Genomic DNA, 25,383 nt, shown 5'->3' on the forward strand with positions numbered 1-25,383 from the left:
GATGCCCCAGCACCTGCTACTCAGTTGTAACAACCAAATATATCCCCAAACATTGACAGATGTTCCCCAGGAGGCCAGATTTTCCCTGGTTGAGAACCTCTGCTCTGGGGAAAGAGGTTGGAAAACAGAAAGTTAGCAGCAGTGTGTCTGTACAGCGTGTGGCTCTGTTTGGGGAGGTGTTACAGGAAGCTGGTGAGCTCAGGAGGGAAGTAACTGTCTTCCAAACACACACGGGAAGGAAGAGAGAGTCTGTACAGAAGTTTGGGGAATGGCATCGCTGGGAAGTCTCTTTCTCTTTGAACACAAACATTAAGAAGATTATTTTAAAAAGCAAACAAAAACTTTGTGTGACAGGAAAACTTCTCATTTAAATAAAATGACAGTGGGCTTTCCTGTTGGCTCAGTGGTAAAGAACTCGCCTGCCAGTGCAGGAGACAAGGGTTTGATTCCCGGTCCTGGGAGATTCCACACGCCTCGGAGCAATGAAGCCAGTGCTCTAGAGCCCAAGAACTGCAACTCAGGAGCCCACGTGCACCATGACTGAAGCCCACGTGCACCATGACTGAAGCCCACGTGCACCATGACTGAAGCCCACGTGCACCATGACTGAAGCCCACGTGCACCATGACTGAAGCCCACGTGCACCATGACTGAAGCCCACGTGCACCATGACTGAAGCCCGCGTGCTCCACAGTAAGAGAAGCCACCGCAATAAGAAGCTTGCGTGCCACAGTGAAGAGCAGCCCGCACGCTCTGCAACTGAAGGAAAGCCTGCAAAACCATGAAGACCCAGCATAGCCCAAATAAATAAACACACAAATAAAGTGACAGGGGCTGGGGCAGAAATCAGATTAATGCTCCAAATCTCCTACATATCGACCCAGAAACCTTCAAGTCAACTTCCATTTAGTTCCTAAGAGAAACCCAGAGGCAGAAAATCAAAGAAATGGAGCAGATTTAAGAGCACATGGAAGAGACTAGAAACAGATGCCCCGACAGTCTAAGCTGTGGTGCTGAGAGAGCACACACAGCGTCGTGAACCCAGTGATCCTCCTTAAGTGACTTTCTCCAATAATGAAAATACATAGCAACCGGCTGATTGACTGGTGACACTGTTGCCCAAGTGAGTGTGGTGTGTGCACACGTGCACACACACACACACACAAAGTGCTTGCAGAGGCACATGTGGTTATATTTGCAGGAAAGATGAAGCAGTCCCCCTAAAGTCGCTGTGTTCTGGTTTGAACGCAATCAGCCAACAAGCAGGGCAGTGCGCACTTATTTTCCTGAGGCCCTGGCTTCTGTCTTTGGCCTGAGATGTGTGCTGGCCGAGGAGGAGCAGGTGCTGCAGGCAGATGGCTGGAGAGAGTCCTGGTAACTGGAGGGTGATCAAGGGCCTCTTGCTGCAACGCAGGCAGAACTTGCAAGCCCAGCTACCCTCTTCGCTCCTTCCTCCTTTCCCCAAGGCTCGCCCTGGACTGAAGGTGCTCTTGCATTGAAAAGGAAGAAAGTGAAATTGGGATGGGCAATTTCATACGTGGCACTCACCCCCAATAAACTGGTCCAGTTCAACTCAGCCTGTCAAACCCACCTTGTCAAATGCAGGTCTGCCCACTGCTCACTTGTGCTTGTCCAGCTCCATGGCGTCTTAGCTTTCAGTTATATTTGTTATCGTAGTATAGACATCAGAAGTCCAGGATATTTGCACTTTTTAAAACAAATGTATTTATTGTATTTTTGGTTGTACTGAGTCTTGGTTGCTATGCGTGTGGCTTTTTCTAGTTGTGGCAAGTGGGATCTACTCTCTAGTTGTGATGCTCCAGCTTCTCTTATTGCAGAGCACGGGCTCAGTAGTTGTGGGGCAAGGGCTTAGCTGCTCCTTGGCATATGGAATCTTCCCAGACCAGGGAGTGAACCTGTGTCCCCTGCATTAGCAGGTGTATTCTTAACCTCTGAACCACCAGGGAAGTCCTAGTCACACTTCTTAGTAGCTTACTGGCAATAAACAACCTTGAATGTGGTATCAGGTCACAGGCAGAGAGTGCCTTTCCCTGGGGTCTATAGTTGGGGATAGTTATTATATTAACCAGGAGTGCACATCAGAATCTCCTGGGAAGCACTTCTTTTTAAGGTAATGTTTTCTGGGTTTATTTCCAGAGATTGTGATTCAGCTCAGCCAGAGTAAGCCTTATTTAAAAAATTAAAAAAATCTCCCCTGATTCTGGTGTATCCCTGAGTGGAGGTCTCCTGGAATGAACCAAAAGGTACAGACTTTGGAGTTGGGCTCACTTGGGACAAACCCAGGATGGGTCACTCTAGTCCTTGAGTTTTTCACCTCTCTGAGCTTGGGATAATGTACACACACAAGTGCTCAACTTGGAGGCAAAGCTCAATGACCTCCCTGCTCAGTGGAGATTTGTTTCAGTCCATGAAGAAGGCAATCCAAACTTTAACATCTATGATTCTGCATATTCTAATTAGACTTTGTTGATTGTAGCATTTTTTTCCCCTCTAATTCCCACCCTTTCCTCTGATCCCAGATTGCATTAGGAGGCCCTTCCTGGACCCCAATATCTTCTTGCTCATTCTTATCATCACAAACTTTGTAGTTGATCGTCATTGCTCATTGTCTAGCCAGTCTCTCATGAGACTTCAAGTATCTAGATTGCAAGTATTGGGGACAGTTGCTACTCATTGTGTTGTTTCAAATCAACAGGTGCCCCCCAGAAAGGACGCTACATGAACAGCCATAGTCACATGACTCTTTTAATTAATTAATTGACTTTTGGCTGTGCTGGGTCTTCGTTGCTGTGTGGGCTTTTCTGTAGTTGCTGCAAGCAGGGGCTTCCCTCCAGCTGGGGCATGCAGGCTCCTCACTGTGGTGGCTCCTCTTGTTGCAGAGCAAAGGCTCTAGGTCTCGCAGTCTTCAGTGGTTGCAGCATGTGCATTCAACAGTTTCAACTCCGGGCTCTAGAGCACAGGCTCAGTAGTTCTGGCAAACAGGTTTAGTTGTTCCGTGGCACGTGGAATCTCCCCAGACTGGGGATCGAACCCGTGTCTCCTGCATTGGCAGGCAGATTCTTTACCACTGAGCCACCAGGAAGTCCCGGTCACATGGCTCTTGATGCTTTTTGTGCTTTATCCTATTTAATGCCCATGATAACCCTCTGAGCTAAATCATCACTTGTGCTTTGGACACGAGGAATCTGAGGCTCAGCTCACACAAGTGCGGAGCTTCAGAGGAGAACCCAGTGTGGCAGAGTATGTCTATCACCTGTGTGCCTGGCCTTAGAAACTGCCTGTGTAGGGACCTGGTCCACAGTGCATAAGAACCTCACGTTCATGGCAGCAGCCTGCCACTCTGCCACACCTTGTCCATCCCATTGCTTCACCCTCACCTGCAGCTTTATAGAATGTTTCTTCCTCCTAAACATAGCAGGAATGCTCCCCGAACCTCTCTGTATTCATAATTGCTCCATCTGAGAAAATAAAAACTGTAATTTGAGCATAACTACCCACTGAGGAGTTAAAGACTTGGCCAGAGTTACTGAAAAGAAATCATTTTATGTTCTGGCTCTTAGGCATGCCCTGGACTTGGAGTTAAGAAACCCATAATTAAATTGGACTCTGACCTTTATTAGCTTTTGTTCTTTAGTAAGTCAGTGAACCTTCTGAGATTCAGAGCCCTGGTCAGGAAAATAACAGTAATACTTGTTCCTTTTTTCTTTAACATAATCAGTAACATGGCCATCTTACTATATTCCTGTATCTGGTCATTTTTAGTGAGACTGCAGTAAACCACGTGCTCTTCTGTCACGGACAAGCAGGATACTAGTGGAGGGTATATATTTTAAATAAGTAATTATATCATTAACTGTTAAGTGTGTTAGTTGGTCAGTCATGTCTGACTCTTTGCTACCCCATGGACTGCAGCTCACCAGGCTCCCCTGTCCATGGAATTCTCCAGGCAAGAGTACTAAAGTGGGTTGTCATTTCCTTCTCCAGGGTATCTTCCCTACCCAGGGATTTAACCTAGGTCTCCTGCATTGCAGGCAGATTCTTCATCATCTGAGCTACCAGGGAAGCCATTATATTATTAAATCATACGTTATAATTGTGATGAGTTAAAAATGAGTAGAGCAAGTGATTGCTCTTCTATTCTCTCTGTCATGTTTATGTCCTGTTTAGGATGATTCAACTATGTGCCAGAGAACTCTTATTATATATGATCATCTTTGGGAAACCCAAACATTTCAAAATATACACGTTTTATTTATTTTTTATTTTTTTATTTTTTTCATTTATTTTTATTAGTTGGAGGCTAACTACTTTACAGTATTGTAGTGGTTTTTGCCATACATTGACATGAATCAGCCATGGATTTACATGTGTTCCCCATCCCGATCCCCCCTCCTGCCTCCCTCCCCATCCCATCCCTCTGGGTCTTCCCAGTGTACCAGCCCTGAGCACTTGTCTCATGCATCCAACCTGGGCTGGTGATCTGTTTCACCCTTGATAGTATACTTGTTTCAATGCTATTCTCTCAGAACATCCCACCCTCACCTTCTCTCACAGAGTCCAAAATTCTGTTCTGTAGATCTGTGTCTCTTTTTCTGTCTTGCATATAGGGTTATCGTTACCATCTTTTTAAATTTCATATATATGCATTAGTATACTGTATTGGTCTTTATCTTTCTGGCTTACTTCACTCTGTAAAATGGGCTCCAGTTTCATCCATCTCATTAGAAGTGATTCAAATGAATTCTCTTTAATGGATGAGTAATATTCCATTGTGTATATGTACCATAGCTTCCTTATCTATTCGTCTGCTAATGAGCATCTAGGTTGCTTCCATGTCCTGGCTATTATAAACAGTGCTGTGATGAACATTGAGGTGCACGTGTCTCTTTCAGATCTAGTTTCCTCGGTGTGTATGCCCAGGAGTGGGATTGCTGGGTCATATGGCAGTTCTATTGCTACTTTTATAAGGAATCTCCACACTGTTCTCCATAGTGGCTGTACTAGTTTGCATTCCCACCAGCAGTGTAAGAGGGTTCCCTTTTCTCCACACCCTCTCCAACATTTATTGCTTGTAGACTTTTGGATAGCAGCCATCCTGACTGGCGTGTAATGGTACCTCATTGTGGTTTTGATTTATTTGCATTTCTCTGATAATGAGTGATGTTGAGCATCTTTTCATGTGTTCGTTAGCCATCTGTATGTCTTCTTTGGAGAAATGTCTGTTTAGTTCTTTGGCCCATTTTTTGATTGGGTCATTTATTTTTCTGGAATTGAGCTGCAGGAGTTGCTTGTATATATATATTTTTTCCTTGTATATTTTTGAGATTAATCCTTTGTCTGTTGCTTCGTTTGCTATTATTTTCTCCCATTCTGAGGGCTGTCTTTTCACCTTGCTTACAGTTTCCTTTGTTGTGCAAAAGCTTTTAAGTTTGATTAGGTCCCATTTGTTTATTTTTGCTTTTATTTCCAATATTCTGAGAGGTGGGTCACAGAGGATCCTGCTGTGATTTATGTCAGAGAGTGTTTTGCCTATGTTCTCCTCAGAAAATTGCAGAAGGCGGCAAACTTCCAAACTCATTCTATGAGGCCACCATCACCCTAATACCAAAACCAGACAAGTATGCCACAAAAAAAGAAAACTACAGGCCAATATCACTGATGAACATAGATGCAAAAATCCTTAACAAGATTCTAGCAAACAGAATCCAACAACATATTAAAAAGATCATACATCATGACCAAGTGGGCTTTATCCCAGGAATGCAAGGATTCTTTAATATCTGCAAATCAATCAATGTAATATACCTCATTAACAAATTGAAAGATAAAAACCATATGATTATTTCAATAGACGCAGAAAAAGCCTTTGACAAAATTCAACATCCATTTATGATAAAAACTCTCCAAAAAGCAGGTATAGGAGGAACATACCTCAACATAATAAAAGCTATATATGACAAACCCACAGCAAACATTATCCTCAATGGTGAAAAATTGAAAGCATTTCCCCTGAAATCAGGAACAAGACAAGGGTGCCCACTCTCACCACTACTATTCAACATAGTTTTGGAAGTGTTGGCCACAGCAATCAGAGCAGAAAAAGAAATAAAAGGAATCCAGATAGGAAAAGAAGAAGTAAAACTCTCACTGTTTGCAGATGACATGATCCTCTACATAGAAAACCCTAAAGACTCTACCAGAAAATTACTAGAGCTAATCAATGAATACAGTAATGTCGCAGGATATAAAATTAACACACAGAAATCCCTTGTATTCCTATACACTAACAATGAGAAAACAGAAAGAGAAATTAAGGAAACAATACCATTCACCATTGCAACAAAAAGAATAAAATACTTAGGAGTATATCTACCTAAAGAAACGAAAGACCTATATGTATACACCCGTTTTAGTGTCTACAGTATCTGCCATGAACCCTGGACTCTGGATCCAGGTTGCTAATGTTGCATTCTTGACTCTCTGTGTGAGTGTGTTTATGTGTGGTGTCTGTGTGTGTGTGTGTGTGCGTGCGCGTGCACAATTTTAGACAGGTCACTTATTCTTTCTATACCTGAGTTAAATTCATCTGTAAAATATAAATAATATTCATATGGACAAAGTATAGGTTTGGGATGAGAAATCAATGTGTTAATGTATGAAAACCTATGGCATAGCACAAAGTACAAGGTCAACCTTCCGTCAGGCTCTCTACATGTACTAGTTCCTACCAACTCCTTACCGTGAGCACATGCACTCCTGTGTGCCTATCACCCGATGGCTCCTAGGGGGAAAGAGCGAAACAGGTGAACAACCAGAGGAGTCTTGCAATAATCCAAGAAAGAACCTGCCCCCAGATATTTACCCCAGGAAATGGGAGGAGGAGTGTAAAGGGTGAGAAGAATTTTGGAGGGAGAATAAATAGATCTGGGTGAGGGAGAAAAAATTCAAAGACAACTTTGGTTTTGTTTTTGGCTAATTGGGAATGGTATATATAGCTTTTCCCGTCTATTCCCTTAAACTCTTTTTTGGTCTTTTCTCAATCTTCATCTCCAATGTTTAATCAGATCTGATGCATTTTACCATGTGATTGTTGAGTGTTTTCCCTGAATTTACAAGGCTCTGAACATTCACTGGTACCTGGTGGGTTTTTGTAACATGACTGAAGGCAGGAGTTCAAGCCCATGATAAAAGCTGCCTAGGTCAGGCTCCAGGCTCAGCAGTTCTAGAAATTAGAGGAAAACTGGATATTATGATGTTTTCCCCCCACATATCAGCCTGTTCTCCTAATCAGTGTCCCTTTTTTCCTCACTGAAAAATGAGCAGGACCAATGGAATATTCCAAAACTCCATACTTTCTATCTCCAGTGTTATGCATAATTGAATATATTTGATAGTTTCTATCATCTTGAAAAATCACTTTTCAAATATTGAAATAATAAAAGATCCATCAAAGAACAGTGGTGTGATATTACCTTCTGTTCCCATGGAGACCAAATCACCAGTGTTCAGCTGTGTGATTATTAATGGCATCTGCTCATATAAGGCACAGTCAGTGAGCTTGGTAAGTAAGCAAATGATATTTATCATCGCCTGTTCAACTCATTTCAACTTATGTTTGTCATTGGGATTTTATAAATGGTTTTATTTTCTAGTTTGGTTCCATTTAATTTTTTGAAGGGCATGTTGCCAGTGTTTGGTAAGATATTTCTTGGTGATGTTGCTTAGTCTTATGAGAAACATTTTATTAGTGTGTGTGTGTGTGTGTGTGTGTGTGTCTGTGTGTGTGTGTGTGTCTGTGTGTGTGTGTGTGTGTTTGTTTCGGGGAGGCAGGTCATTGAACAGGACTTCTGGAGTGTAGACTGAACAGCTATAGCACACTATAGGAAGCAAGAAATCCAGTAAAACTGGAGAGGGATTTTTATTGAGCAAGTACTATATGGTGTACAGAATGTTCAATTTTTGCAAACAGGATCTCTTCTGAGCCCTGTAAGATCCATGAACATTTCACATTATGAATCCCATTCTATAGATGAAGACACTAAGGATCTGAGAGGCCAAGTGTTTTCCTAAGGGCACTTATTTGAAACATAATTCTAAACCACCTGTATGCAGTTCCGAAGTGATTGCTCTTCTTTGTGTTTTGCACTAAACTAAATTGTGGTTCTGAGCATAACTCTGGCCCCCATGGGTTGTTCTCACGGTTAATGTATTTAAAGTGACGGGCACGTGGCCACTGTTGAGTGAATGGTATTGGGTTGGCCAGGACCGGGGAGTGAGACCATAACCTCTCACTTTAACAGAGTCTGCTCCGCTAATAACTGTTGGAACTGAATCTCATTCCTCGCTGACTTCTGCAATCCTCTCTGCCTCGTTGGCTGCTGCCTCTGGGTAGCACAGAGAGTCCTGTTCCATACTCATCTCATTGTCCTTCCCAAGAGAACTTTCAATGAAAATGATGCCTGCTTGTGGCTGCCGGGATGTCAGCTGGAGGCTTCAGGGAGCGCTCCAACCTTGGCTCAGCCCTACCTGTAGGCTCTGATCCATTCACGGGAGGGAGGGAGGGTTGGAGGGTGGAAAACCCCTGAGAACTTCCCAAGGTGCCTTAGCTACACTTCTTGAGACTTACTGTTGATGCTTTGAGTCTTGGCAGCATAATCCCTGAGTACCATAGTGAGCCCTCTATCCCAAACCCTTTCATCCTGTTTTATTTAATGGCCAATCACATCCCTTTGATTCCTGAACCCCTTTCATAGACAGGGACCCTGAAGCCCTGAGAGGGAAAGTGATTTGCCTAGGATTGTCCATCTGGTAAACCCTAGATGTTGAATTTAAGACTGCATTCAGTGTTCTGTCTGCTACGTAAGTTGTCTTGGTGATCATGGCAGGGAATTCATAGAGATGTAAGGAGTTTTGTTCCATGACTAAGATTCAGATCAGACTCTGTACTCTCTGTGAATTATAATATTAGCTAAAATATACTGATAATATTAACTAAAATATCTTTCCCAGGCACTGTCGTAAGCCTTTGTGTACACTCTCTGATGTGCTCTTTGCTTGCACCCTGTGAAGAAGCTGCCTGAGATTTCCCTCGTTTACAGACAATGCAACTGAAGCATACAGAGAGAGGCAACCGGCCCAAGTCCAGGGAGACTGGGAATGGCGGTGCTGGACTTTCAGCCCAAGCTGGTGGACTCTAGAGATTTGCCCTTAGCCATTACATCTGTTCAGCTGGGGTCATCCTCCAGGGACCCAAACACATTTTCTGTGTTGCTTATCTGAGTGAGTCACCGGAAACCTCAAAATCATCTATGATTCCTTCTCCCTTCCATCCTCATCGGTGACTAATTCCTTCAAACTCCAGGAGTCTTAGTTTGTACCCCTCACTCCTTATCCCTCTTCTGCTGCCTGAGCAGATCCCCTTTACCTGGAAAACGCACAGCTTCCCCATTTGTTGCTCATCTTCTGATCCTCTTATCTCTGCTCATCTCACCCGGGCTGATCTGAGATGATGGACGTGTCATCATGACAAACAAGAGGGGCCATCATACTCGCTTATTTTACATCTTTAAATCTACACTCATCTTCAGCTTTCTTCCCACATGTGCACTGTGCTAAAATTGTGCCTGTTTTCTTTTTTCACTTCTGCCAAAGGTTTTCCTTTACTTGAGCTTTCACATACATGCCTGGAATTTTCATCCTCCTTAAAAAAAAATATGACTATGTCTTTTAAATTATAGGGTCAGTTCTTACATGGCATTTTTTCTTGACTTGCCCAAGAATGATACAGATACCCTGTGTGTGTGTGTTGCTGTAGCATTTATATATAAATTTATTGCAGCATTTACCAAGCTGTGCCAAAGCCATTCATCTGTGTGCTGCCTCACACACTCAACTACAAGGGACTTGAATCCAGAAATTGTGTACCAATAATATTTTAAAAATTTCTAACCACATTCTGCTTAGTGCTTAGCCCAGAAACAACACCCAGTAAATGATTCTTGAAGAAACTATATACATGATTGATTTGGGCACCACGCTAAATATTTTATGTATGTATATTCTACTTTGGGCTTCCCTGGTGTCTCAGTCTGTGAAGAGTCTGCCTGCAGTGCAGGAGACCTGGGTTTGATCCCTGGGTCAAGAAGATCCCCTGGAGAAGGGAATGGCAACCCACTCCAGTATTCTTGCCTGGAAAACTCTGTGGACAGAGGACCTTTGGTGGGGTACAGTCCCTGAGGTCGCAATGAGTCGGACACGATTTAGTAACAAAGACCAGACGTATTCTTCTTCATTCTAAGATAATGGCACTTTGTAATAATATCAACCATACTTAGGGTTAAGACCACCCAAAACGCTTCTTGAAAGTTTCTCTTGCCTGGGTGTAGAAGTATTACTAAAAGTAACATTTGCATGAGGGAAATGGTGGAATAGTTTGTAAAAAGAGAACAGCTCTAATATACTAGGATCAAATGGCAACCCACTCCAGTACTCTTGCCTGGAAAATCTCATGGATGGAGGAGCCTGGCAAGCTACAGTCCTGTGGGCCGCAAAGAGTCGGACACGACTGAGCAACTTCACTTTCTTTCTTCCTGTTGAGAAGCAATGAGTGGCCAGCCCTAGGGCATCTGTGATTTGGGTTTGGTGAGGTGAAGGCATATAGATGCCGGCAGGTGGGGATGGGAGACTGGATTCAGGATCACAGTAGGCTGGTGTCCAGACAATTGAAGTCAGGGCAAGGGGAAGCCATGGGCAGAGGGCCCAGGCTTTGGTCTCTGGATTAGAGTGGCTTTCATAACAAGCCCAGGGGGCCCACTTGTCAAGTTACTGTGAGTGAGCTTGAGAGCCAGGCATCCAGCCACTGGTCTCCAGGGCTGGTGAGGGATCCACACCCATCACGCCTTCCTGTTCTGTGTGGTGCCTCCTTGGTGCCAGCCTCTGCGCGGGTCCCAGCCCACTCGGGCTGGTGGCCTTCTCTCTGCTGCTCGTCAAGCGCAGCAAACCCTCCCTCCTTTGCACTCCATTTCCTTTCACCTCTGGCTCTACCCTTCTTTTGCTTAAATCCACAAACAGCAATTTGCAAGGGAGATAAACCTCCTCAGTATTTGATCCTGAACAAGCTAAAATCCGATTCCCAAAAGATGTTCGTGCCAGAACAGGGAGTCAAGTCTTTAAGAACTAAAGGCATCAAGTAAAACAAAAAAGGAATTACATGAAATCAGAAATAATGCCCAGAGTGGAACTGACCTCTCTTATTGCTGCCACTGCCTGCTCCTGCAACTCTTGAGTGTGATCTGATTATGAGGAGAAATGAGATGACATTATAGTAACACTAAAGTATTATTAATAAAAATAATAGAATTAGCTGTGATAGTGATAACAGTCATCATTATTATTTATTCATTGTATCTACTATTTATGGAGTGGCCATCTGGTGTACTTAATATCTACCAGGCTCTTGATTTATTGCATAACTAAAATCTGTCATCAGTCTTGTATTATGGATGACATCTCATTCCAAAATTTTTTTAACAGATAGATTCAGCGATTACACATGCAGAGTGGAGCCCTGATGAGGTTAGAGTCTGCTACGCCAACACGTCAATTCAGATTGACCCTGACAATGGAGGGCATGCTCATTTCACTCAACACGTGGTCTCTTGTGTTTTTATAATATCACACACAGCAACTGTTTGGGAATTTTTAAAGAGCTTTGATATGCATCCAATTGCATTGATGGATAGTTATTTAGTTAAGTCAGAGCCTTCCTTCAAACTAGACTTTAAAAATAAAGACATTCATCAGAAAGGTGTTTGGGGTTTTTATGATGATCTGACAACTAAATTGCTTGTTCAGTTTGAGTTGTGTAATGTTGCTCTCAATTAGATTAAATATTAAGCATCCAGTTTGCCAACTGCTGGCAAAATTGCTGAACGTTACACACAGTTTGGGGAACTGCTTTTAATGAAGAACAAATGGAAGTAAAATACTAGAAAATGAAAGTGTCAAAGCTATAAATGTTTTAATGGAGAGATTCAGCATTTTCAAATGTGGGATATTTCAGAATTTTCTGCATTGTAAGGATGTGTATTGACTCCAGTCACCTTAATTAAAGAATCTACTGTCTGCAGAAACTTCATTAATACACACAGTTTTCAAGTGGCCTATTCATACTTTTGAAGGCTCTGTCTATAATACTGAAAGTCAAAATCACCCATATTTAGGGACTTCCTTGGCAGTGCAGTGGTTAAGACTCCACAATTTCAGTGCAAGGACCATGGGTTCAATCCCTAGTCAGGAGACTAGGATCTTGCCTGCCACACAATGTAGCCAAAAATACAAAAACTAATTAAAAACAAAACCAGTATTACTCATCCTCTCAAACTAAGTCTGTAATAAACTTTAAAATTAAAATTACATAAAAAAAAATCACCTCTATTTGAAAGAGAGCAGGAACATGGGGTTCCAGTTCGCCTCCCACTTCTATGCCTTGATCTCTTTAGCACAGAGAAAAGGGAGACAGTGTCTGTATAGTGTGGTTACCAGTACAATGGCCACCAGCATCATGCTAGCTTCTGGGCTCTCTGACCTGTCCTCTCTGTGAGAGTTAGAACTCTGCCATCTGTCTTCCTACATCTATAAAGTGGCATGCGTGCACCTTTTCTGTATTGCCGTAATACAAGCCCCTGTTATTTGTGAGATATTCATTCTTTGCCAGATACTCTTCTAAGTACTCTGCTTCCATTTCCTGTCTCGGTTGTTCCTCACTATATTTCTTGGCAGTAACTGTTCTTACTATTCTTGTTTTGTAGGTGAGGTATTAATCATACATTCAGACTGGGCTATATGTCATACAGAAGGTGCTCACCGTATTCAACAGAGTAATAGCAAATAATAAGCAGTCAATAAGTACAGATGGTTGGATAGAATTACCGACTCAATGGACATGAAATTGGGCAAACTCTGGGAGATAGTAAGAGACAGGGAGGCCTGGTGTGCTGCAGTCTGTGGGGTCGCAAAGAGTCAGACTCGACTTAGCAACTAAACAATGACGCGTATAGACCAGCATAAAAGTAAGTCAACTGCCCTAGCCTCGGTTAATAGTGTTGCAATATTAATGCTGTTACTTTAGTGGCCTTACATTTAACAATTTGGTCTTGAACACTAAGGAAAATGCAGCTACTTAAACTGCACAACAATATTTGAATGCAACGTGGCTGTGGACACAATCCAGATTTTACTTAACATGTATTAAGATTATTGTTGGTCTATAAATGTTGATAGGATTTTATAGAAAACTCTTCTTCAATTCCTGACACTTTGTCTCTTTATCTATAAAATGAGGATAATAATGACACACCCTTTATAGGATTGATTTAAAAGCTCTAGCTATACTATAGCTTCTTATGCAAACACTCTTATTTTGGTTTCTGCAATGGCTATAATCATTCCAATAAAAGCCACAAGTATTCTGAGCTGGTTTCTTATAGAAATAAACATTCTATATGACAGTGTTGGTGCAGTGGCCTCCCATTTGCTTTAATAATATCTCAGAACAGCATGATCTGTTTTCTGCAGAGGCCAAGAGAGAACCAGTGTTCACTCCAGAGAGGCTGGATTTGTTGGTGGTTAGGAAAGTGGGCTCTGGGATTAGTCACACCTCATTCCAGCCATAGCCATGACCTGTACCCTCCATGTGACATTGACCCAGTCATCCCCCACCTCACTTAGAAATGACTCTGAGTGCTGTGTGTCTCAGATAAGGTTTATAAGGAGCCACATGGGTGGTGTTTATATGTTTGCTATCAGAGCATAGAATCTTTTTTTTCAGTGTTTCCCTATTCTGGTTTGCTTTCCTGGTTCCCCATAGAATGAGCTGTGTATAATAGAAAGTCTATCCGAAGTACTAGGGAGAAAGATAAGGACCAAATTCACACAGGAGGCTTTGGAACTCTAAAATAGGAGAGTAATTATAGATGCAGACTCTATGCTGACTTAATTCCAGTGGCAGCTAAAGGAATTTAATACCTTTGATAATTATAGTCACAAAGGCATAGAATTTTACATCTTTAAGAGACTGTGGTGAACCCCTTCAGCATTCCAACTAGAAACATTTACCATGGTCACCATATCCCAAGGCGCTGAGACTGACCACTCACTTATTCTGCAGATATGTCTGGGTTTATGATCTTGAAACTAGTCCCTTGGGATGGAAGTATTAATTGATTGACCCTTAACATGCTACATAATTAACCCAGGGTATCTGATGGCCATTTCACCTTACCTCCGCCATTTTTATTGTCCCTGTTCTTGCTGTCTTATCTTCCATTGAGAAGATGTTGTTTCTGGTGAATTTAGAATAGGAGCAAGGCTGTGCTGCTTCAGAATCCTGGACTTGTCTTTTAGTGATTATGGAACCTCAGGCTATTTACTTAACATCTCTGGGACTGTCCCACTTTTGCATATTTACATCATGATTTCAACTTTCCTGAATGTTTGGAGGGCCAGATGCAATGACTAATGAGAAGACAGTCATAGAAGAGGGCTAAATATGTGTCTTCCCATCCCCCACTGATGGGCATACCAGCCATGTATTGTCCATTTCTTACATGTCTCTGTTTGCCAGGGAATTATTTTTTGATCCCTTGGAGGAGGGCATGGCAACTCACTCCAATTCTTGCCTGGAGAATCCTGTGGACAGAGGAGCCCTGAGGTGGGGCTACAGTCCATAGGGTCACAAAGAGTTGTATATTATTGAAGCAACTTAGCACGCACACACAACATGATATGCCTGACCCTCCATGATCAGACTCCAGGCTGTCTCTCCCGAATCATCTCCTGCTGGTCTCTCCTGATTCATTTACCTTAGCAGAAAAGTACTGATTATATTTCCCTTAGCAGCAAAGTACTGATTATATTTCCCTGCAGTTTATTAATTTGTTCCCTTACTACCTTTGTTTATGACTGTTCTGGTGCCCTCCCTCATCCGTGGTCTACCCGCCCAGACTTTTGAGATTCAACTGTAGCAACGCTTCTTCCAAGAAGCTTTCCCTAACTGCTCCTTTCCACACACTCATAGCATCCTAAGGTTTTGTCTAGTATGATGCTTGCCATGTTGCACTACAATTTTGCATTCATGTCCCTGGTTCCTCCAACTTGAGACTATTTTCTTCCAGGGGGAGGAGGGCAGTGTGTGCTAATGTCTGGAGCCCAAGTGTTTGGCACAATGACAGGCACACAGGAAGCATTGAACATAGACTAATTAGGATCATGATGATAAGCCAGATTGAACTGACCCTATTGATATGCTGAAGACACCCAATGGGACTTCCAGTCATAGTACTTCAAATATAAGGATACAGTTCTCTGAAGTCAAGTGGATCCAAAATAACAGTATATGCATTCGCCCAAATTACTTAATAGGCATTAAGGAAACTTTGAAGATAGTTATGAATTATTCAGAGTCAATATGTCATCTTGTCTAATAACCAATGAATTATTACTTTTTAAACTTTAAAATAAGTCACAATGTCTTGGTGATATAGAGATTTTAAAAATTATTAAAGAAAATACCATCCCTTCAGTGCATCAGTGGGAGAATTCATATGGAGTTCTTACCAATAGTGATTAGAAGACTATTGAGCTGGTGTTTGTTGTGCTTTAGGAAAAAAGGCAAAGAGCATTTTTCCTTTATCTTGTCCAATGAGGACAATCAGCTACTGTCCGAGGTGCTGAAGTTGTTGAGCAGCAAAAGCAGGATTGTAACCCCTCAGTGTTTCCTTAACTTTTGTGCGGGTAAAGGAACAGAGTTCCATAAAAATTCATTGAACTTGGAATTACAGAAATGACCTGGGGTCATTTCTTTCCTTTTAAAAACTTTTAAAAGTCTTTTAAAAGCTGTTGTTTAAAACAGGCAGTATGTGTAAAGAAGAGAGAAAACAATAATCGAGAATCAGGAAGGAAAACAATAAACAACAAAGACTGTTGAGGTCTGATTTTCAGCCACACAATTTAGGCTTGTCCTCTGGACCACAGTAGAACAGATGAGCACTCAGGGGCATTAGCTGTGTGCAGTGATTTTCAAGTTTTATTATTTATTTTTTAACTAAGGACTTCTTTTTCAAATGAATGCCTAGGCAGAGTCCAACATACAACCGCTGTGAACAGAAAGGCTCTGATGCACTGGGGCCCTCACCCACCCTGCTTCTTTGCTGCTGCTGTGGTAGCCCCATGACTTCTCAAAACAGCGACTGAAATCCACTGATCTATTCTAACCCTCCAGCCAACAGTGACCAGCTCTTCTGTTTGCTCCCTCTGTTCCCAAGCACCCCAGGTAGTATGACACAGGGAAGAATTAATGTCCTCAAAGGAGGTCAGATCTGCTAGGTGTGAAGGGAAACTGCTACACAATATCTTATTCCCCCCAACTGAGTGCTGCACCATTTGGAAAATAAGACAAAATAATAAGACAGATTAGAATTAAAATGAAGATGTGAGATCACTTGGTTTATATATTTGATCAAGGATGTTCCTAGATCTTGAACTCCAGAATCAACTGCTTACTTAATCAGATACGGCTGTGCTAGATAAATGCAGGCCCCCCTTGGAGACACTGCCATCTACCAGGCTTCCCCCAGGGCTGAGAGAGGACTTGCTACCAAGAGAGGAAGACTCCAGGGAAGAACCTCACTTTTTATCCAAAACTCACCTTTTGCTCAATAAGTGGGTGGGGAGGCACTGGAAGTATGAGGCTAGTGAATGTCCCTCCATGTCGAAAACACATCAAGAGTAGAGAAAGAGTGTTCTTATCCACAACGTGTGCCTTTATGACTTTGACCCATTGTCTGTAGCTCCCCTCAGTGGGACATTATGCCATAACTGCCCCTCCCACCGCCATGACAGTCCTTTACAGAGCATCTCTTCATCTTCACTACTGCCCTTCTTTTTTTCTAAGTTTCCCTTCAGTCAGCCACATGGATGGGAAGTATGTGAAAGTAGCTGGGATTAGAAGATGAATAACATTCTGTTCCTCATTTCCAGGAGGGGAGGCGGGGGTACATCCAACTTGCAGAGGGAGAGAAACACAAAACCAAATGTATTCATTTTATGGCTGGAGCCACATAGATCTCCCTGGGATCATTCAGCAGTCATTTGTATGATCATTCAGTTACCTGGGGCCGTGTGATGCTGGGGGGCAGCAAGGACATACATGCAAATTGGAGCAGATGCCTAGGTGGGAACATGACCTAGGCTTGAGACTGTGAATTACTTTCCCCACATCATGTCTGCTCATCTGTCCAAGCCTGGCAACTCTTCTAACTCTTTGCTCCTGCTAAAGGAACCTCTGTGGGTTACCAGTAAGAGGGTGATAGGAACGACTTTGAATTTGTGATTTCTATATGTTAACCATTTTTGGTAAGAAATACTTGTAACTCAACTAACAGCTAGTCACCATGATCCAGTGCATTGGGACACAAAACTTGGGAACTGTTAACTAAGGTAGCAGCAATGTACTGTGTGTGTGCTCTATCAGTCATGTCTGACTCTCTGCAACCCCATGGACCGTAGTCCACCAGACTTCTCTGTCCACGGGGTTTCCCAGGCAAGAATACTGGAGTGACTTGCCATTTCCTCCTCTAGAGCATCTTTCCGACCCAGGGATCAAACCCGGGTCTTCTGTGTCTCCTGCATGGTAGGCAGATTCTTTACCACTTGGGAAGCCCAGCATCAATGTACTGCTGACAATTAAGAGGGCAGAAAGTTAAAGCTGTTTTCCTGGAATTGCAGCTAGTTAGTTACAAAGCGAAGGTTAGTACAAGGAGGTTTTGATTCCTCTTGAAATCTATAGAGCTAGTTTCCTTTGAAAACTGAGGCTTTAGCCGGGATTAGAAGCTTAACTCTTCTGCCTCCTGGATATGTGAACACAGACTCTTTCAACTCCCTGAAGCTCAAATCGAAGATTAAATTCAGCATTAAGACTAGGAATATGTGGTTTCCAGTGTCAGACTGTGTCTGCATTGCTGGTCTACCTTTTGTATGCCATGAGACCTGCAAACAAGTTATTTGGTATTTACCGTTCTGGAGTTCAGTTTCCCAATCTATAAAGTGGGGATAAATAATTGTGCTTATTTCATTGGGTTGGCATATGAATTAAATAATTCATACATATAAAACACTTATTGCCTGACATTTAATAGAGTTAAATAATAAATGTTGGCTGTGTATTAATGATGTTGCAGTTATTATTGTTATTTTCTTAGTGGCTAAAACAAAGATAGTGGTGAAAAACTCGCTAAATCACCAAGAAGAGGAATTCAGGAACCAGAAATTAGTACCAGGCACACAGCAGGCATACAATGAACAGTTGTTGTTATTGAGTAGCTAAGTCATGTCTGATTCTTTGAGACCCCGTGGACTGTAGCACACCAGGCTTCCCTGTCCTTCACTATCTCCTGGAGCTTGCTCAAACTCATGTCTATTGAGTTGGTGATGTCATCCAACCATCTCATCCTCTGTCACCCTCTTCTCCTGCCCTCAATCTTGTCCAGCATCAGAGTCTTTTCCAGTGGGTCGGCTTTTCTCATCAGGTGGCCAAAGAATTGGAGCTTCAGCTTCAGTATCAGTCCTTCCAGTGAACATTCAGGGTTGATTTCCTTTAGGATTGACTGATTTGATCTCCTTGCAGTCCAAGAACTCTCAAGAGTCTTTTCCAGCACCGCAGTTTGAAAGCATCAGTTCTTTAGGTAAGTGTTTCAGGTTCAGAGACATAGCACACTGTCTAACCTCAACGTGTGCATGGAGGTTTGGAGAGAGAACTTTACAGAAATAACTGGTCTAATGAGGTATGTGTAAGGGACCTGAGAGGAGGGAGTAGTTGGAGAAGCTTCACAAGGGAGAGGACATTGATCTGATTCTTGGTGGTGAGCTTCAAGCAGCAACGGGGCAGGCTCTTAAAAGAAGGAATAGCAACTAGTGGGTTCTGGAGTGAAACAAGAGGCAGCCACTGACCCTGGAGTTGTGACTGGGGCTTGTGGCCTTGGATGCCATTCTAAGGAATATGAATTCAATCTTGTAGACAGTGTCTGTGTGCTCAGTCGTGAGTTGAGACTCACTCAGTCGTGTCTGATTCTTTGAAACCCCATGGAGTGTAGCCTGCCAGGCTTCTCTCCCCATGGAATTTTTCCAGGCAAGAATATTGGAGTAGGTTGCCATTTACTTCAGGGGATCTTCTCAATCCAGGGATGGAAACTGTGCCTCTTTCGTCTCCTGCATTGGCAGGTGGGTTCTTTTCCACTAGCGCCACCTCAGATGTCAGTGGGGATGCTCTAAACCAACTTGAATATAGTAGTGCTGCAGATGAAAGGTGGTACCTGGGCAGTGAGAATGATTAGAAGGATGTGGTAGTAATTAAAGTAAGCTATAGAGAAGACTCAAGGGAGAGCAGAGGCAAGAGTGTTTTCAAACTTTCAAGACTTCGATTCTTAAGATGAGAGAGGTCTGGAGACTAGAGGAATTCCTTGGCTTCCTTGAATTTTGGGCAAGATGGGTCCATTGACAAAGACCAGAGGGAAGAGAAGGATCAGGTAAGAGGGACAGCAATCTCCTTTAAAAAAATTTAAAATTTTAACTGGAGGATAATTGCTTTACAATGTGTTGGTTTCTGCTGTAGAACAATGTGAATCAACTCTAAGGATACATACATCCCCTCTGGCTTGAGCCACTTTCTCGCCTCCCCCCATCCTACCCTTCTAGGTCATCACAGAGCACCAGGCTGAGCTTCCTGTGCTATCAGCAGCTTCCCACTAGCTAGCTACTTTACACATGGTCGTGTATATATCTCAATGCCACTGTCTCAATTCATCCCACCCTCTCCTCGGCCCGCTGTGTCCACAAATCTGTTCTCTACATCTGCGTCCCTATCCCTACTCTGCAAATAGGTTCGTCAGTATCATATTTCTAGATGCCATTTGTTGTTGTTGTTCAGTTGCTCAGTCGTGTCTTTTTGCAACTCCATGGACTGCAGCACGCCAGGCTTTCCTGTCCTTACCATCTCCCGGAGCTTGCTCAAACTCATGTCCATTGAATCAATTATGCCATCCAACCATCTCATCCTCTGTCATCCCCTCCTCCTGCCTTCAATCTTTCTCAGCATCAGGGTCTTTTCTAATGAGTCTGTTCTTTGCATCAGGTGGCTAAAGTATTGGAGCTTTAGCTTCAGCATCAGTCCCTTCAATGTATGTACATTAATGTATGATATTTGTTTTTCTCTTTCTGACTTACTTCACTCTGTATAACAGGTGTTTTAAGATGCCTTTGTGACAACAGGCAAGCTATCCAATCAGCAGTTTGGAATAGGGATCTAGAGATCAGAGCAGGGATTAGATGCAGAAATGTAGGTTTGAGAGGCATGCATATAAAGGTCTGATTTGATGGAAAGTTTAGCTATCTTCATTAGGTAATAAATGAAGGAGAAAGAAGAACTTCCTAACTAACATTTAACAGATACCTAATATAAACCAGACACTGTACTAAACAATTGAACTTATTATCCCCATTTTCCACGTTTGGAAACTGACGTTTCAGATATTGAAGGACTAACTTAGTTACATGGATAGTCCTCAAGCAAGGAATAGACCCTATTTGACTTTGAATTCTGTGTTCCAACAAAACTTTATCCCTGCACAGCTCCCTGAAGAGTTCCATTAAGTTAAAGTCCACTTGTCAGTTTCTACCTGGTTGACCATGGAGGTGCGAGCTGCATAATTGATAGATGGGTTTTCAGAGGCCGTCAGTGGATGTGTCCTGATTTTTAAATTTCCTTTTGGTGTACCCTGGCATTGCACTGAGCCATCACAGAGGTCTGTGTTTTACCCAGTGGTTTTGTTTAGTCCTTAACCCTAATAGACCATACTATGATCACCCCTTTTATGCACATGTTGTACAGATGACCCCATGGGGGTGGGCCCTGGCCAGGAGTGCCTTCCATTGTGGGTCTGCTCACAGCCTCATGTTTGGCTCACCCTGCATGAATCCTGTTGTATTCTTTAGGGTTTCCATTCCAGACTGTTGATCAGGAGGAAGGCTAAAGAGTTCTTCCTTTGTGCTGGGAAGATTGGGCAGGATTTTTCATTACACTTCTTGCAGTTCTATTAGGAGTATAGGTTCCTCCATGCTGGCTCTGCAGGCCTGGAGGGTCAGCAAATGGAATTTTCTATGGCAAATCTAATCACTCACTTTCCAAATGTTGTGCCATTGAATACTTATGGAAAATACCATTTGTTTTGTTTATAGTAATAGGCATATAATATCCAGGCATATTTTATTAGGATTTCTCTTTGGGTTAGCATTCTGACTTCATATTATCTCAGTAATCACGTTGAATCAGCCTTCTGAAGATTCTCCAACATTCTCTATATGTCTCTCTGCATAAGAACATCTGTCTAAGATTCGTGTCTAGTCTGAAAAGTGGAACTTAATAATGGACTTTATAGATCCGTTGCCTCATCCATGGGTCCTGGAGCACTGTCAAAAGGAGCCCTTGGTGATAGGAAAATGCACTTGTGAGCAGGACTGGAAAACGGAGGGTTTCGGGGGTGTTAGAAGCAAACAAGATGGGAACTCAGAGCCACTGGATCCGATGCCTTTGTTAATCCTCTGTCGCTTTTATTTCTGCTTAGTCACAGCTGAGGGAGGCACTGCAGGGCTTGTATTCAGTCTTCTGTCACAGTTAAGCGGAGCAGCTGTTCCCTGCCAGCGTGGTTCCCAGAAGCACACGTGGCAGGTGAGCAAGGACTGCCTTCGCTGAGCGCCTGAACTTGAGAATCCTTCCTGCTGTGGGCAGAAATGCAGAGTGACCTTGTGCAGCGCACTGTATTCTTTGAGCCACAGCCTTTAACCTGCAAAATGGGAATTGCAGTCCTATCACTTATTTGGTCTGAATAGAAAGAACTTCAAGGCATAAGTGGTAAAAATAAGTAAAAGAGAAATGTCCTGGAACATCTTCCAGTGTGAGTCTGTCTGTTCTAGGACATACGTGCATGTAAGTGCATGTAAATATACATCAGTATGTATGCATATGGAAGCTTCATAGAAGGATGTACAAGAAAATTACTGGACTCTGGGGAACAGGGAACTTTATATTGTTTTTCCTTTGGTAATATTGAATTTTTTTTTACCATATTATATTTTGAAAATCAAAGTGAGAATATCTGCCTTATAAGGTGCTTGTTAAGGATCCAGTGAGATACAGGGTGATGGGAACGTCTAGGTGGTTTATGAACAGTGAATTATTTCTTGCTCCATAGACCTGGAGAGTCCAGCACACACACTCCCTGCTATGCACAAGCTTTGCTTGTCTTCCCACAACTGTACTGGCTTCTGATCTTAATATAATAGGAAAGATGAGAATCAGGAATATACAGATTACCCTGGGCCCCTGGTGACTACAAGTGTCCTGCCTGGGTTTTCTGCTTGATGAAATGGAGAAGTCTTTCAATGCCAAAGCTTATTGAATGTCTCTCTTCAGTTCAAATCAGTAGGGACCTCATGAGGCAAAGCCAGGGTTAATTTGAGGTGCTTGGGAGTGAAGCACACTGCTGGGACTTTCCATAGGGAATTCTGTGATGCCCAGTTTTCACCTTTAGATCTGAATCTCTCCTTCCTGCTCTACCAAGGACAATGGTGGCCAATAGCCGGTGGCCAATTCCCTCTATGAAGGCTGCTGTGTCTGAGAGAGCAGCTGACCAAGGTCACACCTCCTCCCTGGGTGACCAGTAACAGTTGATGCAGGAGTACAAAGGCCTGGCCAGAGAGCTCTGCAGGTCCAGAGCTCCCCCTGGGGTTGACTGAGGTCTCTGTGCCTGCAGGAGGGTACAGTGGTCTCCTCCCTCTGCCCCACCCAACCCCCCATGGGTGTTGCTCCCCAGAGCACACACCACAATCTTCCTGCAGGCTGATGTCTGTCTTGCAGTCTTTTACCAGGGAATTCAAAAAGTAATTCGATAGCTTTCGAATTGTGGCACTGAAGAAGACTCTTGAGAATCCCTTGGACTGCAAGGAGATCAAACCAGTCAATTCTAAAGGAAACCAACCCTGAATTTGCACTGGAAGGACTGATGCTGAAACTCCAATACTTTGGCCACCTGATATGAAGAGCCAACACATTGGAAAAGACCCTGATGCTGGACAAGAATTGAGGGCAAGAAAAGGGGGTGACAGGGGATGAGATGGTTGGATGGCATCACTGACTCAGTGGACATGAATATGAGCAAATTCTGGGCGATAGTGAAGGACCGGGAAGCCTGGCGTGCTATAGTTCATGGGATTGAAAAGAGTCAGAAGCGACTTAGTGCCTGAAAAACAACAAGGAATTAACCTAAAACTATCTCAGGGAGAGGTGACGGCAGACCTGACTGAGACTTCCAGCCAGGTTTCCTAATTTGTACCACTTTGCATTCCATGACCCAGCAATCATGATGTAGTGATGAGAGTGCGTGCAATTGCACCCACCTTCACAAAACCATTGGGAGTAGAGAAAGTTCAGATGGCTGTTGACCCCTACCAGACCTGTCCTGCCCCCACTGCACTGACTCAGCCCTCTCAGAGGGAGGCAAGGGAGAAGGCGATGACTAGAGAAGGAGGCTGCCTCATGGACTGCACGCAAGTCAACTCACAGGAGCCCAGAGGATGTAGTTCCGACAACATTTTACCTGTAGTTTCACCCAGCAGGACAGGCTAGGAAGCACGGGATGGTGAAGAGACATTTACTTGCTCTGCTGATAGCCACACGAGCCATAGATTCCTACACCCGTGAAATTCTCCTGCTCAGTACTCGGTGTGTGTGTGTGGGTGTGTGCTAAGGTGCGTCCAACTCTTTGCGACCATATGGACTCTAGCCCACCAGGCTCCTCTCTCCATGGGACTCTCCAGGCAAGAATCCTGGAGTGGGTTGCCGTTCCCTTCTCTAGGGGATCTTCCCAACCCAGGGATAAACCCATGTCTCTTATGTCTCTCGCATTGGCACCTGGATTATTTACCACTAGCGCCACCTGGGAAGCTCACAGTACTCAGTACCTCTGTTTTTCTGTCCAAACCCATTCTGTGAGAATCCTTTCTCTCGTTTTTAAATCCTTCCTGAAATTCACCCAAAGTCATCCTTCTCTGGCGGGGTTGCAAGAAATTCAGAACTGTCCTGGTCCTCCTCCATCATGTCTCGCCTACAAGTAACTTGTGGACTCAGGCATATTTTCCTCTTCAGATAAATGACTTGTGATGTGTCATTATGGGTGTGATGTGTCTTACACCTGCAAACACAGTATACGGCGTCCTCAAACTGCATGGTCACACCCACAGCCTCTGACACTTTCAACACTGAGAGCTGAAACCCACCGACTTCTTATTTTATCGCAAAGCATTTTTCTCCTCAGCACTGTGCTCTTCATTAACCAATACAAAGGTCTTTTTTTAAATTTATTTTTATTAGTTGGAGGCTAATTACTTTACAATATTGAAGTGGGTTTTGTCATACATTGACATGAATCAGCCATGGAGTTACATGAATACAAAGGTCTTTCTCAATGCCTTCTCTCCCTGTGAAAAGGAGCCCCCTCTGTCGGTCACGTGGCTTCTTCTTACAGTGGCAAGAGAAAGAGGCTTACAAGAGGGGGTGACATTCACTTGCTCCAAACCTGTGAGGTCTGTGCCCTCATCATGGTCTTCATCGTCATCTAAGGTTGTTATTACTATCATTATTGCTTTAATTTGAAAATTATTAGACAGAGACTTGGCCAATTTCAGTGGGTTTCCCATGTAGAAGGGTAGGGAGGAGACTCCAGCTCTTCTGCTGGAGTCTTGACCATCTTCGCCAGTTTTCTCAGGACCAGGCCACAGGGTGGTCCTCAGCTTCTGCTTCTGTTTCCCCCCCACAGGGGAGCTTCTATGTGCCCTCCGAGAACTGCATGCAGCACGCTTACAAGTGGCACCGGGAACTGTGCTTCCTGCTCTTGCACGCCTACCGGGGACTCCGTGCCTACTTCCTGACCATCCTGAGGGACGTCCCGGAGCTGCCGCGCATGGAGCTGGGTAAGGGGCTGGGAACTCACCTGCGGGGGAGCCTCACCCCCGCAGCTGGCCCTCCGCTCTCGGGCTGGGGCCCTAGAAGAGTCAGCACGCTCTTGTAAATGTCACAGTAGCAAGCACTGTTTCAGGTGGGTTTGGTTTGGTTTTTGTTTTGGTGTTTTGGCATTTTACATCATTCTAGCAAGAGGACATCTTGGGCATGTCAACGCAGGAAAAGACACATGTGCCTCTAGTCATCATGTTCATTTACTCATTAATTCATTCATCCACCAAGTTATTAAATTTATT

General features: G+C 43.4%; 1 protein-coding gene across 1 annotated transcript in view; it reads left to right on the plus strand.

The window, feature by feature from the left end:
* FAM135B (family with sequence similarity 135 member B) overlaps window positions 1–25,383 on the plus strand; it is a 144,674-nt gene that overhangs the window by 89,013 nt on the left and 30,278 nt on the right. Inside the window, exon 7 of the mRNA XM_061122789.1 lies at window positions 24,945–25,098. Within this exon, the coding sequence (XP_060978772.1) occupies window positions 24,945–25,098 (154 nt within the window). The remainder of the gene's footprint in view (window positions 1–24,944; window positions 25,099–25,383) is intronic.

This window comes from Dama dama, chromosome 21 (assembly GCF_033118175.1).
Source record: "Dama dama isolate Ldn47 chromosome 21, ASM3311817v1, whole genome shotgun sequence".
In the NCBI taxonomy this organism is placed as follows: domain Eukaryota; kingdom Metazoa; phylum Chordata; class Mammalia; order Artiodactyla; family Cervidae; genus Dama; species Dama dama.